The sequence below is a fragment of the Salmo salar genome, chromosome 01 (assembly GCF_965601325.2).
Source record: "Salmo salar chromosome 01, fSalSal1, whole genome shotgun sequence".
Taxonomy (NCBI): domain Eukaryota; kingdom Metazoa; phylum Chordata; class Actinopteri; order Salmoniformes; family Salmonidae; genus Salmo; species Salmo salar.
In genome coordinates, this window is record NC_138291.1 from 182058239 (window position 1) to 182074787 (window position 16549).

Here is a 16549-nt window from a genome sequence, read left to right on the forward strand (position 1 = left end):
CTTTAAGGTCATCTATAACTCTTTGCTAGGTAAAGCTCCGACTTATCTCAGCTCACTGGTCACGATAACAACACCCACCCGTAGCACGCGCTCCAGCAGGTATATCTCACTGGTCACCCCCAAAGCCAACACCTCGTTTGGTCGCTTTTCCTTCCAGTTCTCTGCTGCCAATGACTGGAACGAATGGCAAAAATCACTGAAGCTGGAGACTCATATCTCCCTCGCTAGCTTTAAGCACCAGCTGTCTGAACAGCTAACCAATCGCTGCAGCTGTACATAGGCCATCTGTAAACAGCCCATCTACCTACCTCATCCCCATACTGTATTTATTTATTTATCTTGCTCCTTTGCACCCCAGTATCTCTACTTGCACATTCGTCTTCTGCACATCTACCATTCCAGTGTTTAATTGCTATGTTGTAATTACTTCACCACCATGGCCTATTAATTGCCTTAACTCCCTAATCTCACCTCATTTCCACTCACTGTATATATATACTTTTTGTTTTCTTTTGTACTACTGTATTATTGACTATGTTTTGTTTATTCCATGTGTAACTCTGTGTTGTTGTATGTGTCGAATTGCTATGCTTTATCTTGGCCAGGTCACAGTTGCAAATGAGAACTTGTTCTCAACTAGCCTACCTGGTTAAATAAAGGACTTGTTCTCAACTAGCCTACCTGGTTAAATAAAGGACTTGTTCTCAACTAGCCTACCTGGTTAAATAAAGGTGAAATCAATTTTTTTTTAAATGACTGGATTTCGGATACATTATTTATAGATCGGCAGGTAAGGGTGCTCTCGAGCGGCTAGATGTTCAATACCATTCGGCCATCAGATTTGCCACCAATGCTCCTTATTGGACACATCACGTCACTCTATACTCCTCTGTAAACTGGTCATCTCTGTATACCGTTGCAAGACCCACTGGTTGATGCTTATTTATAAAACCCTCTTAGGCCTCACTCCCCCCATCTGAGTTATCTACTGCAACCCTCATCCTCCACATACAACACCCGTTCACTCGCCCCCTATCTGAGATATCTACTGCAGCCCTCATCCTCCACATACAACACCCGTTCACTCCCCCCCTATCTGAGATATCTACTGCAGCCCTCATCCTCCACATACAGCACCCGTTCACTCCCCCCTATCTGAGATATCTACTGCAGCCCTCATCCTCCACATACAGCACCCGTTCACTCCCCCCTATCTGAGATATCTACTGCAGCCCTCATCCTCCACATACAACACCCGTTCACTCCCCCCTATCTGAGATATCTACTGCAGCCCTCATCCTCCACATACAACACCCGTTCACTCCCCCCTATCTGAGATATCTACTGCAGCCCTCATCCTCCACATACAACACCCGTTCACTCCCCCCTATCTGAGATATCTACTGCAGCCCTCATCCTCCACATACAACACCCGTTCACTCCCCCCCTATCTGAGATATCTACTGCAGCCCTCATCCTCCACATACAGCACCCGTTCACTCCCCCCTATCTGAGATATCTACTGCAGCCCTCATCCTCCACATACAGCACCCGTTCACTCCCCCTTATCTGAGATATCTACTGCAGCCCTCATCCTCCACATACAACACCCGTTCACTCCCCCCTATCTGAGATATCTACTGCAGCCCTCATTCTCCACGTGCAACACCCGTTTACTCCCCTCTATCTGAGATATCTACTGCAGCCCTCATCCTCCACATACAACACCCGTTCACTCCCCCCTATCTGAGATATCTACTGCAGCCCTCATCCTCCACATGCAACACCCGTTCTGACAGTCACATTCTGTTAAAGGTCCCCAAAGCGCACACGTCCCTGGGTCGCTCCTCTTTTCAGTTCGCTGCAGCCAGCGACTGGAACGAGCTGCAAACAAACACTCAAACTGGACAGTTTTATCTCCATCTCTTCATTCAAAGACTCAATCATGGACACTCTTAATGACAGTTGTGGCTGCTTTGTGTGATGTATAGCTGTCTCTACTTTCTTGACCTTGGTGCTGTTGACTTTTCCCAATAATGTTTGTACCATTTTGTGTTGCTGCCATGTTGTGTTATGTGTTGCTGCCTTGCTATGTTGTTGTCTTAGGTCTCTCTTTATGTAGTGTTGTGTCTCTCTTGTTGTGATGTGTGTTTTGTCCTATATAGACTTCCCTGTGGCTTATAGACTTCCCTGTGGCTCAGTTGGTAGCGCATGCTGTTTGCAATGCCAGCATGGTGTGTGCAATGCCAGGGTTGTGGCTTCGATTCCCACGGGGGGCCAGTACAAAAAAATGAAATGTATGCATTCACCACTGTAAGTTGCTCTGGATAAGAGTCTGCTAAAATGTAGATGTAAATATTTATATATATTTTTTTAATACCAGGCCCCCGTCAAAGCAGGAGGCCTTTTGCCTTTTGGTAGGCCGTCATTGTAAATAAGAATTTGTTCTTAACTGACTTGCCAAGTTAAATAAAGGTTAAATTTAATTTAAAAAAAATTAAAAAACATGTTTTTCTTACTAGCTTAATAGACTTAATAGAAAAGTCTGACTTACTTTTTCTATTTGGGGAGGTCATAGGTCATTCACACTTTTTTGAGTGGTTTTCTCCACTTCTGATCTTTGTTTAATGCGGGCTACCCCTCACTCAAAACTGGAGACTTTTTTACTGTCCCTTTCTTCTTACAAGGCTTGTAACCGCCTCAATGGAAAATTACTGCAACACCTTCAATCCACCACAAGATGGAGTCCTTTACTATCATAGACCAGTTACTACCCCCAGAGGCTAGGTTACTAAGTAGATTAAAAACAACAGTAAATCCATAAATTGTCTGTTCCATTACAACAGCATTTCATTGGAATATGGCGAGTCAATCCCAATTGAAAACAATATGCTGTAAAACAGTAAGATGGGCCTTAATACATTTTGAATGATTTTATGGAGAAGGGTGTGATTATTTTACAGGACAAAGTCCTGAGTGTTACTACAGTAATCAGTATTTTTGTGTCAGATATCCACAGAGGTTGTTTAAGAGCACCAGAAAGGTAAAGTTTATTTTAGTAAACAAACCAACATGCTGTATGGATGAAGGTTATGTATTTTGGGCTCCTGAGTGGTGCAGTGGTCTAAGGCACTGCATCTCAGTGTTAGAGGCGTCACTACAGACCCTGGTTCAGCGGTCTAAGGCTTTGCATCTCAGTGTTAGAGGCGTCACTACAGACCCTGGTTCAGCGGTCTAAGGCACTGCATCTCAGTGTTAGAGGCGTCACTACAGACCCTGGTTCAGCGGTCTAAGGCACTGCATCTCAGTGCTGGAGGAGTCACTACAGACCCTGGTTCAGCGGTCTAAGGCACTGCATCTCAGTGTTAGAGGAGTCAATACAGACCCTGGTTCAGCGGTCTAAGGCCCTGCATCTCAGTGTTAGAGGAGTCACTACAGACCCTGGTTCAGCGGTCTAAGGCACTGCATCTCAGTGCTGGAGGAGTCACTACAGACCCTGGTTCAGCGGTCTAAGGCTCTGCATCTCAGTGTTAGAGGAGTCACTACAGACCCTGGTTCAGCGGTCTAAGGCACTGCATCTCAGTGTTAGAGGCGTCACTACAGACCCTGATTCGATTCCAGACTGTATCACAACCGGCCGTGATTGGGAGTCCCATAGGGCGGCGCACAATTGGTCGTGTCATCCGGGTAAAGGAAGGGTTTGGCCCGTGTAGGCCGCCATTGTAAAAAATAATTAGTTTTTAACTGACTTAGTTAAATAAATGTATGTTATACCAACATGCTGTATGGATTCATTTTGATAGATTATTAGCTGTCTGTTATTTGGTATTGTTGAAATATTTTGTACTGTTGAATTTTATGTCCTAACTTGCTTCGTTCATGTGTGGCCCGGTTTGTTTGTTAATTCATTCATGGACATTTCATGTGTCACAAAAAAAGTTTTCAATTTGCTGTTTTTGGGAAATAATTTGTAATGATTTATTTATGACCTATTGTGTAGTGAATGGGTATAGTTGGTAAGAACACAATCACATCTCCTTTTTATAACTGTGCATCACACCCACTCCTTTCTATATGAATGAATGAATGATGCACTCCACTCTTGTTCCCATGTCATTATGGCATCAGAGCGTTTCTCCTCTGGCTGTACGTTTCCACCTATATTTAATATGCCAACATCTCTTACCTGCTGAGTATTGCCTCACTCTCACTGACAATGGAAATCTCGGGAGTCATACAACATCTACGAGGAAGCATGTGTGTCCTTGGAAATGCTTCATGGGTGCACGGATTGCTGGAGTACATTCCCAATTACATGTCATGCATTTCATGAATTGTAACCTTTATTTAACTAGGCAAGTCAGAACAATTTCGTATTTACAATAACGGCCTACCCCAGCCGGTTGTGATACAGCAATGAATAAAAGGCAGTTTGATAAGGACTTGAATTAAAAGATCTGATCATAAAGATAACATGAAACTTGACTGTTCTGCAAAATGAAACTTCTTCAAAGCTTCTGTAACCTAAGTTAGTCCTTCTATAAGGAACTCATTTCTGTAATATAGGCCTACAATGATACCTATAACTGTTGCTGATATTGCAATAGTCTTATCATTCTAAAGAAGGAACGCATCGACATTGCTTTCACACACAAATTGTATTGTATTGTATTATATTCTAGCGCAATATGATCTGTAGTAGTAGTAGTAGACGAGAGAGACGAGGTTCCTCTGGTCAAGAACTGGAGGTATTTTAGAGTCAGAAGACAGTCGTAACGAGCGGAAGTGCCGTACTCCGCCCAGTTAGTACCTTATGCGACGTTTTGGAGCAGATCCTCCAGCTCCGTGTTCCGCTCACCGGTCTGCGTCGGTATTTACACCGGTGGTGGAGCTACAACAACAACAAGGAAAGGCGCAACCATGGACCTTGTGGATCTTGCCATGCAAGGGCTCTCTGTCTTTGGATTCATTCTTTTTCTCGTACTGTGGTTTATGCATTTCATGTCCATCATCTATGTGTAAGTATTGCCTATCGATTGAGGGTAACTAACTAAGTTAGTAGTGTAGCCAATGTAACTAACTCACATCCACGATGAGTTGATCCGTAACTAACGTTAGTGTGGGCAGACATGAGCTCTGAGTCACATCAAATGAAGTTTTTATTTTAATCAAAAAACGAATGATTTCAGCAGCCAAAAGAATAGCCTGTAATTACACACAACATTGTAAAGCGTAATTGTGGCCTATTGTTGAAATCAGTAGTGTTGTTATTAACTCCAGTCCGTCCTAACTAACGTTAGTCGCCGCTCAGCTCCACCGTAAATCGTTGAGTTTTTAGTCGGTATGTCGCTCAAGACAGGTAGCAAGCTAACGGTAGCCAACTCAAAGTTGTCAAATAGTAGCAGCTTGCTATCTACCTAACTAGTTCTCTACCTAACTAGTTATCTATGCCATATACTGATAGTAAAACTCCTAACTTCGCCTATAACTAACTAGCCACCGTTAGCTACATGGCTAGCTAAACATAGATTAGCTTGCTAGCTAACGTTAGCTGACTAGCTACCTAGCTACGGTTGAGTGGGCAATGTAAAGTTGGTTAACTAAAACGTAACTAGTAACGCTTGTTAGCTAACTATTTATAAGATACTACCAAAGATACTGTTAACTAATGCTACTTGTTGTTTAAAGTGGTGTTTTTCATCGCTTCCTTGTGGTTCTGATGCTACAGTAGCTACATGGTGGCTTGGTATCTAGCTAGCTAGTTTGATAGCCCCAACAGCAGGTACTGGATCTCTAATGAAATCCGTTACCTCTTTGTCATTTGTTCATTACCGTGGGAGCGTGAGAAAGCACCGTTAACCGATTCAACTCTACGACATGGAGCCACCTTTTTTATGTCAGCCCCCGTTTCTGTCTCAGGCACAAACCTCTCTAAATCAGATTTATCTACAGGAAAACAATCAATCAATGTGTTTTAGCTGCTCATCTGCACATTAAATTACATTACATTATGAAAATGACAGAGGTAACGGATACCCGTGTAAAAATGAAATGCTAGTTACTAGTTTTGAGTCTAGATCAGATGTAGATCAGATGTAGATAGGCAGTGGCTGTTATTCAAATGTACATAGAAATAGCTGATTTTGTCAATTCTTTACTCAAAGCCTTGGATAGGAAAGTTGTCAAGTGTTGGCTGGTTTAGAGGTGCCCATGAAATGCCACTCTATTCCCTCCTATGTAGAGCTATATGTGCTCTGGTCTAAAGTAGTGCACTATATAAGGAATAGGGTGCCATAGGGCTCTGGTCTAAAGTAGTGCACTACATAGGGAATAGGGTGCCATAGGGATCTGGTCTAAAGTAGTGCACTGTATAGGGAATAGGGTGCCATTTGGAATGCACACAGGAGTCAGGACAAGAGAGAGATGGTATTTTTGGTATGGTACTATAGCTAATGGACTGGGAGGCAGACCATTGTAATGTATACATGTGTAGCTAATGGATTTGCTGCTTGCATCAAAACACAATGTTGAAGACCCCTGCCAACTAGTATCAACACTTATATTTCGTTTTTGGATAAATTATTAGCTTTCTGTACGTTTTTAAAAGGCCCAGTGCTGTCGGTGTGATTTGATCAGTGTTATTCCTGCTTTTTTTCAACCAGAAACTATCGAAGCCAGTACTTTCTAATCAGCAGGTTTGCATTGGGCGGGAGTTTCAGCATCATGCGGTTAATAGACCAATAACAAAGAGTTCCAAACCTCTCTGCCAATCCAAATCACTTTTATTTCCTGGGAGGGAACTTCATGTGTGGTGATGAATGGTACATACAAGAAACAACATAGAACACTAAAACATGGAGGCTACAGTATAAAGGATTAAAAGCATTCTATCTAATCCCAGGGTATATACACATTTATACAAATAAAGTAATAGAATACACATCTATCTTTTTTGACCGCGAAACATAGAAACGTGCTATTTTTTTTTACATAAGCTTATGTTGGAGTGCTGCTGGAGATGATGAATATGAAGTTGACATTAAAAAAAATCCCTTTTAAGTGATTTGCTTTGTATTAAAGTAAAGACGGCTTCAAAATGGTATACCGTACTCTGTATTTGGAGGAAAAATACTTTAAAAGTTGATACTTTCAACTTGATACTATCAAGACTATCCTAGCAACAGGACATTTAAAAACTGTAATATCTTATGTTTCACCGAGTCGTGGCTGAACGACGACATGGATAACATACAGCTGGCTGGGTTTTCTGTCCGTCGGCAAGATAGATGCTTCCGGTAAGACAACAAGAGGTGGAGCTCTGTGTCTTTGTCAACAACAATCTGGTGTGCGAAATCAAATATTAAGGAAGTCTCAAGGTTTTACTCGCCCGAGGTAGAGTATATCATGATAAGCTGTAGACCACACTATCTACCAAGAGGTAGAGTACCTCATGATAAGCTGTAGACCACACTATCTACCAAGAGTTCTCATCTATATTATTCATAGCCGTCTATTTACCACCACAGACTGATGCTGGCACTAAGACCGCACTCAACCAACTCCTATAAGGCCATAAGCAAACAAGAAAATGCTCATCCAGAGGGGGCACTCCTAGTGGCCGGGGACTTTAATGCAGGGAAACTGTTACATGTGCAACCAGAGGGGAAAAAAAACTCTAGACCATCTTTACTCCACACACAGAGACGCGGAACAAAGCTTTCCCTCGCCCTCCATTTGGCAACTCTGACCAGGTAGACAACAACGCAACTGCCACGCTGATCCTCAACATGGTGGGGGGGGGGGGCCCTCAGGGGTGTGTGCTTAGTCCCCTCTTGTACTTCCTGTTCACCCATGACTGCGTGGCCAAGCATGACTCCAACACCATCGTTAAGTTTGCCGACAACACAACAGTGGTAGGCCTGATCACCGACAACTATGAGACAGCCTATAGGGAGGAGGTCAAAGACCTGGTCGTGTGGTACAAGGACAACAACCTCTCCCTCAACATGATCAAGACAAAGGAGATGATCATGGACTACAGGAAAAGGAGGGTCGAGCACGCCCCCATTCTCATCGACGTGGCTGTATTGGAGCAGGCTGAGAGTTTCAATTCCTTGGTGTCCACATCACCAACAAACTAACATGGTCCAAACTCACCAAGACAGTCGTGAAGAGGGCACGACAAAACCTATTCCCCCTCAGGAGACTGAAAAGATTTGGCATGGGTCCTCAGATCCTCAAAAGGTTCTACAGATGCACCATTGAGAGCATCCTGACTGGTTGCGTCACTGCCTGGTATTGCAACTGATTGGGCTTGTACATCATGGGGCCAAGCTTCCTGCCATCCAGAACCTCTATACCAGGCGGTGTCAGAGGAAGGCCCTAAACATTGTCAAAGACTCCAGCTACCCTAGTCATAGACTGTTCTCTCTGCTACCACACAGCAAGCAGTACCGGAGAGCCAAGTCTAGGTCCAAGAGGCTTCTTACCAGCTTCTACCCCCAAGACATAAGACTCCTGAACATCTAATCAAATAGCTACCCAGACTAGTGGCATTGACCCCCCCCCCCCCCCCCCCCCCCCCCCCATTGCTGCTACTTGCTGTTTATTATCTATTACCTATCCATAGTCACTTTACCCCTACGTACATGTACTTATTACCTCAACTAACCTGTACCCCCACACATTGACTCGATACCGGTACCCCCCCCCCCCCCCCCCTGTATATATTCTCATTATTTTATTGTTGCTCTTTTGTCTTAACTTCACTGTTGGTTCAGGGCTTGTAAGTAAGCATTTCACTGTGAGGTCTACTACACCTGTTGTATTCAGCATTTCACTGTAAGGTCTACTACACCTGTTGTATTCAGCATTTCACTGTGAGGTCTACTACACCTGTTGTATTCAGCATTTCACTGTGAGGTCTACTACACCTGTTGTATTCAGCATTTCACTGTAAGGTCTACTACACCTGTTGTATTCAGCATTTCACTGTGAGGTCTACTACACCTGTTGTATTCAGCATTTCACTGTGAGGTCTACTACACCTGTTGTATTCAGCATTTCACTGTAAGGTCTACTACACCTGTTGTATTCAGCATTTCACTGAGAGGTCTACTACACCTGTTGTATTCAGCATTTCACTGTAAGGTCTACTACACCTGTTGTATTCGGCACATGTGACAAAAGTTGATTTACATTTGATAATCCCATTTAGGAGAAAAAGGCTTTCAAAGCTGTTGCAGTGATTTACAGTCCTGCTCTACATTAATCATTGGGGAAACATTTATTTTTAGAAAAGGAATACTTTCACCAAACTGCCAACATGGATTATGTGAAAGTTATCTCACTAGGTTCCCCCATTTAAGTCAAACATTAGGCTAACAGTTCCCTATAATGTATAATAAACACAACCTTCCTCATTGAACAGCTACTCTGCTGCTGTTTTTTTACACCCATATTTATCATTGTTCATATCCTCTTAAACCCACCATATTTATCATTGTTCATATCCTCTTAAACCCACCATATTTATCATTGTTCATATCCTCTTAAACCCACCATATTTATCATTGGTCATATCCCCTTAAACCCACCATATTTATCATTGGTCATATCCTCTTAAACCCACCATATTTATCATTGGTCATATCCTCTTAAACCCACCATATTTATCATTGTTCATATCCTCTTAAACCCACCATATTTATCATTGGTCATATCCTCTTAAACCCACCATATTTATCATTGGTCATATCCCCTTAAACCCACCATATTTATCATTGTTCATATCCTCTTAAACCCACCATATTTATCATTGTTCATATCCCCTTAAACCCACCATATTTATCATTGGTCATATCCTCTTAAACCCGCCATATTTATCATTGGTCATATCCTCTTAAACCCACCATATTTATCATTGGTCATATCCTCTTAAACCCACCATATTTATCATTGTTCATATCCTCTTAAACCCACCATATTTATCGTTGTTCATATCCTCTTAAACCCACCATATTTATCATTGTTCATATCCTCTTAAACCCACCATATTTATCATTGTTCATATCCCCTTAAACCCACCATATTTATCGTTGTTCATATCCTCTTAAACCCACCATATTTATCATTGGTCATATCCTCTTAAACCCACCATATTTATCATTGGTCATATCCTCTTAAACCCACCATATTTATCATTGTTCATATCCTCTTAAACCCACCATATTTATCATTGGTCATATCCCCTTAAACCCACCATATTTATCATTGTTCATATCCTCTTAAACCCACCATATTTATCGTTGGTCATATCCTCTTAAACCCACCATATTTATCGTTGGTCATATCCTCTTAAACCCACCATATTTATCATTGGTCATATCCCCTTAAACCCACCATATTTATCGTTGTTCATATCCCCTTAAACCCACCATATTTATCATTGTTCATATCCTCTTAAACCCACCATATTTATCATTGTTCATATCCTCTTAACCCCACCATATTTATCATTGTTCATATCCTCTTAAACCCACCATATTTATCATTGGTCATATCCTCTTAAACCCACCATATTTATCATTGTTCATATCCTCTTAAACCCACCATATTTATCATTGTTCATATCCTCTTAACCCCACCATATTTATCATTGTTCATATCCTCTTAACCCCACCATATTTATCATTGTTCATATCCTCTTAAACCCACCATATTTATCATTGGTCATATCCTCTTAAACCCACCATATTTATCATTGGTCATATCCTCTTAAACCCATCATATTTATCATTGGTCATATCCTCTTAAACCCACCATATTTATCATTGTTCATATCCTCTTAAACCCACCATATTTATCATTGTTCATATCCTCTTAAACCCACCATATTTATCATTGTTCATATCCTCTTAAACCCACCATATTTATCATTGTTCATATCCTCTTAAACCCACCTATCTCTAAGAATTCACATGTGCTAAAGCAGTGAGGTAGTGCTTCAATTAAGAAAAAAAATAAATATATTTTTTACCTCAAGTCCTAGCCCACAAGTAGGAAACACATGAAGGTAAAAACACTAACTGGACCTATTACATTAAATTAGTGATGGGAACCTTTTTAAACTTTAAAGATGCAGAATTCATTCCGCCGTTACAAAAATGTGAATTGTTCGCCTATATTTTCAGTTTGTGGCTTAACAAGCAAGTGGAGTGTAGAGAATCATTGTTCCATCTAAACCGCTGTGAAATATATTTTCCATCACCAAAAATATTATATTATCAGCTGCTGGTGTACAAAACCGAAAGTTAACGATGCAAAAACAAAACTTAAGCAACATCTCGCTCATCAATATCCTATTCATTAATGATAGGACCTGCTTTACCAAAAGTTGTGAGACTTATATATACTTATCGACTTATTATATATCGATATAATTCTAATATCTGTTTTAGCGAAATGTTCCAAATGCCTTTTATAAACTGGGTGGTTCGAGCCCTGAATGCTGATTGGCTGACAGCCCATGGTATATCTGACCGTTTACCACGGGGTATGACAAAACATTTAATTTTTTAGTGCTCTAATTACGTTGGTAACCAGTTTATAACAGCAATAAGGCACCTCGGGGGTTTGTGGTATATGGCCAATATATCACGGCTAAGGGCTGTATCCAGGTACTCCGCGATGCGTCGTGCTTAAACATCCCATAGCCGTCGTATATTAGCCATATACCACAACCCCTCGTGCCTTATTGCTTAAGTATAGCACAATAATCAAGGTTTTTTATTTACATTTTTATTAAGAGCGTTCTATGTCTGGTCTCATCTCCCTCTGTGCTGTGTGCACCTTCCCACTCCAGACACTGAAACACATTGAGACATTATTTTACTGTAATAGAGGAGACCTTGAGCTTTCTAATGATTCCCTATTTATGTCTCAACTCCCAACATGTTGAACAGAGAAGACCCTACTAAAACGAGAGGATCAATGAACATGTTGAACAGAGAAGACCCTACTAAAACGAGAGGATCAATGAACATGTTGAACAGAGAAGACCCTACTAAAACGAGAAGATCAATGAACATGTTGAACAGAGAAGACCCTACTAAAACGAGAGGATCAATGAACATGTTGAACAGAGAAGACCCTACTAAAACGAGAAGATCAATGAACATGTTGAACAGAGAAGACCCTACTAAAACGAGAAGATCAATGAACATGTTGAACAGAGAAGACCCTACTAAAACGAGAAGATCAATGAACATGTTGAACAGAGAAGACCCTACTAAAACGAGAGGATCAATGAACATGTTGAACAGAGAAGACCCTACTAAAACGAGAGGATCAATGAACATGTTGAACAGAGAAGACCCTACTAAAACGAGAGGATCAATGAACATGTTGAACAGAGAAGACCCTACTAAAACGAGAAGATCAATGAACATGTTGAACAGAGAAGACCCTACTAAAACGAGAAGATCAATGAACATGTTGAACAGAGAAGACCCTACTAAAACGAGAAGATCAATGAACATGTTGAACAGAGAAGACCCTACTAAAACGAGAAGATCAATGAACATGTTGAACAGAGAAGACCCTACTAAAACGAGAAGATCAATGAACATGTTGAACAGAGAAGACCCTACTAAAACGAGAAGGTCAATGAACATGTTGAACAGAGAAGACCCTACTAAAACGAGAAGATCAATGAACATGTTGAACAGAGAAGACCCTACTAAAACGAGAAGATCAATGAACATGTTGAACAGAGAAGACCCTACTAAAACGAGAAGATCAATGAACATGTTGAACAGAGAAGACCCTACTAAAACGAGAAGATCAATGAACATGTTGAACAGAGAAGACCCTACTAAAACGAGAGGATCAATGAACATGTTGAACAGAGAAGACCCTACTAAAACGAGAAGATCAATGAACATGTTGAACAGAGAAGACCCTACTAAAACGAGAAGATCAATGAACATGTTGAACAGAGAAGACCCTACTAAAACGAGAAGATCAATGAACATGTTGAACAGAGAAGACCCTACTAAAACGAGAAGATCAATGAACATGTTGAACAGAGAAGACCCTACTAAAACGAGAAGATCAATGAACATGTTGAACAGAGAAGACCCTACTAAAACGAGAAGATCAATGAACATGTTGAACAGAGAAGACCCTACTAAAACGAGAAGATCAATGAACATGATCGAGGAAAATGTGTGCTCAGTTTTCTTATTCAAAAAAGAAAAAAGACTAACAGAAAATTAAAATCAAAACGAGTAAGAAAAGGGTATCGCAACCTGAGAAAGGAACTCAAATATTAGCTGGATAAAACATGGGAGAAATGCATAAACATGGCGGCCATTGCTGTACCACGTAGTGCTAGCAAACATTTAGCCACAAACTCTTATGTGCTAGTTGTCAAGTCTGTGTTTCTTTTTATACATGTTCAGTGAGCATAAAAAATACACATTTTTATTTAAGGAATTGGCTTCTCATTCTGTGAAATAAGCATATTTTTATCTAGGTAGGCCACTTGATTTCAACATCTAAACAAAGTGAACAGGCTTGTTGTTAAAACAGTTGGTGACGGACAGGAAGGAGTGTATACATAACAGTTCAACTCTTCTACCTTGTTAGCAAGCAAATACATCCAAGTTGGCTGGACTTTAAATATCAAGATCAGCTGGCTACTCACTAGCAGTTGTGTTTGAGGCCTGTTCATTTTCTATAATGCCTGTTACCAGCAGTTGGTCTATAATGATCTATAATGTTACCAGTAGTTACATTTTACATTTTAGTCATTTAGCAGACGCTCTTATCCAGAGCGACTTACAGTAGTGAATGCATACATTTTTTTTTCTGTGCTGGCCCCCCGTGGGAATCGAACCCACAACCCTGGTGTTGCAAACACCATGCTCTACCAACTGAGCTACAGTAGTTGGTCTATAATGGTCTATATTGTTACCAGTAGTTGGTCTATAATGATCTATATTGTTACCAGTAGTTGGTCTGTATTGTTACCAGTAGTTGGTCTATAATGATCTATATTGTTACCAGTAGTTGGTCTGTATTGTTACCAGTAGTTGGTCTATAATGATCTATAATGTTACCAGTAGTTGGTCTATATTGTTACCAGCAGTTGGTCTATAATGGTCTATATTGTTACCAGCAGTTGGTCTATAATGGTCTATATTGTTACCAGTAGTTGGTCTATATTGTTAACAGCAGTTGGTCTATAATGGTCTATATTGTTACCAGTAGTTGGTCTATAATGGTCTATATTGTTACCAGTAGTTGGTCTATATTGTTACCAGTAGTTGGTCTATAACAATCTATAATGTTACCAGTAGTTGGTCTATATTGTTACCAGTAGTTGGTCTATAATGATCTATAATGTTACCAGTAGTTGGTCTATAATGATCTATATTGTTACCAGCAGTTGGTCTATAATGATCTATATTGTTACCAGTAGTTGGTCTATAATGATCTATATTGTTACCAGTAGTTGGTCTATATTGTTACCAGTAGTTAGTCTATAACGATCTATATTGTTACCAGTAGTTGGTCTATAATGATCTATATTGGTACCAGTAGTTGGTCTATAATGATCTATATTGTTACCAGTAGTTGGTCTATAATGATCTATAATGTTACCAGTAGTTGGTCTATATTGTTACCAGTAGTTGGTCTATATTGTTACCAGTAGTTGGTCTATATTGTTACCAGTAGTTGGTCTATATTGTTACCAGTAGTTGGTCTATATTGTTACCAGTAGTTGGTCTATATTGTTACCAGTAGTTGGTCTATATTGTTACCAGTAGTTGGTCTATATTGTTACCAGTAGTTGGTCTATATTGTTACCAGTAGGTGGTCTATAACGATCTATATTGTTACCAGTAGTTGGTCTATAATGAGCTATGTTGTTACCAGTAGTTGGTCTATACTGAGCTATATTGTTACCAGTAGTTGGTCAAAAATGATCTATATTGTTACCAGTAGTTGGTCTATAATATTACCAGTAGTTGGTCTATAATGAGCTATATTGTTACCAGTAGTTGGTCTATAATGATCTATATTGTTACCAGTAGTTGGTCTATACTGAGCTATATTGTTACCAGTAGTTGGTCTATAATATTACCAGTAGTTGGTCTATAATGACCTATATTGTTTCCAGTAGTTGGGTCTATATTGTTACCAGTAGTTGGTCTATAATGATCTATATTGTTACCAGTAGTTGGTCTATATTGTTACCAGTAGTTGGTCTATATTGTTACCAGTAGTTGGTCTATATTGTTAGCAGCAGTTGGTCTATATTGTTACCAGTAGTTGGTCTATATTGTTAGCAGCAGTTGGTCTATATTGTTAGCAGCAGTTGGTCTATATTGTTACCAGTAGTTGGTCTATATTGTTACCAGTAGTTGGTCTATAATGGTCTATATTGTTACCAGTAGTTGGTCTATATTGTTACCAGTAGTTGGTCTATAATGACCTATATTGTTTCCAGTAGTTGGGTCTATATTGTTACCAGCAGTTGGTCTATAATGATCTATATTGTTACCAGTAGTTGGTCTATAATGATCTATATTGTTACCAGTAGTTGGTCTATAATGATCTATATTGTTACCAGTAGTTGGTCTATATTGTTACCAGTAGTTGGTCTATAACGATCTATATTGTTACCAGCAGTTGGTCTATAATGATCTATATTGTTACCAGTAGTTGGTCTATATTGTTACCAGTAGTTGGTCTATATTGTTACCAGTAGTTAGTCTATAACGGTCTATATTGTTACCAGTAGTTAGTCTATAACGATCTATATTGTTACCAGTAGTTGGTCTATATTGTTACCAGTAGTTGGTCTATATTGTTACCAGTAGTTGGTCTATATTGTTACCAGTAGTTGGTCTATATTGTTACCAGTAGTTGGTCTATATTGTTACCAGTAGTTGGTCTATATTGTTACCAGTAGTTGGTCTATAATGGTCTATATTGTTACCAGTAGTTGGTCTATAATGATCTATATTGTTACCAGTAGTTGGTCTATAACGATCTATAATGTTACCAGTAGTTGGTCTATAATGAGCTATGTTGTTACCAGTAGTTGGTCTATAATGAGCTATGTTGTTACCAGTAGTTGGTCTATACTGAGCTATATTGTTACCAGTAGTTGGTCAAAAATGATCTATATTGTTACCAGTAGTTGGTCTATAATGAGCTATATTGTTACCAGTAGTTGGTCTATAATGATCTATATTGTTACCAGTAGTTGGTCTATACTGAGCTATATCGTTACCAGTAGTTGGTCTATAATATTACCAGTAGTTGGTCTATAATGACCTATATTGTTTCCAGTAGTTGGGACTATATTGTTACCAGTAGTTGGTCTATAATGATCTATATTGTTACCAGTAGTTGGTCTATATTGTTACCAGTAGTTGGTCTATATTGTTAGCAGCAGTTGGTCTATATTGTTACCAGTAGTTGGTCTATATTGTTACCAGTAGTTGGTCTATAATGACCTATATTGTTTCCAGTA

The 16549-nt window shown here is 39.9% G+C and overlaps 1 protein-coding gene across 1 annotated transcript in view; it reads left to right on the forward strand.

Moving 5' to 3' along the window:
* Positions 1-4786: 4786 nt before the first annotated feature.
* The window catches only part of LOC106572764 (ceramide glucosyltransferase), a 53954-nt gene continuing 42191 nt past the window's right edge, over positions 4787-16549 (forward strand). Inside the window, exon 1 of the mRNA XM_045694147.2 lies at positions 4787-5018. Within this exon, the coding sequence (XP_045550103.1) occupies positions 4921-5018 (98 nt within the window). The 5' untranslated portion in view covers positions 4787-4920. The remainder of the gene's footprint in view (positions 5019-16549) is intronic.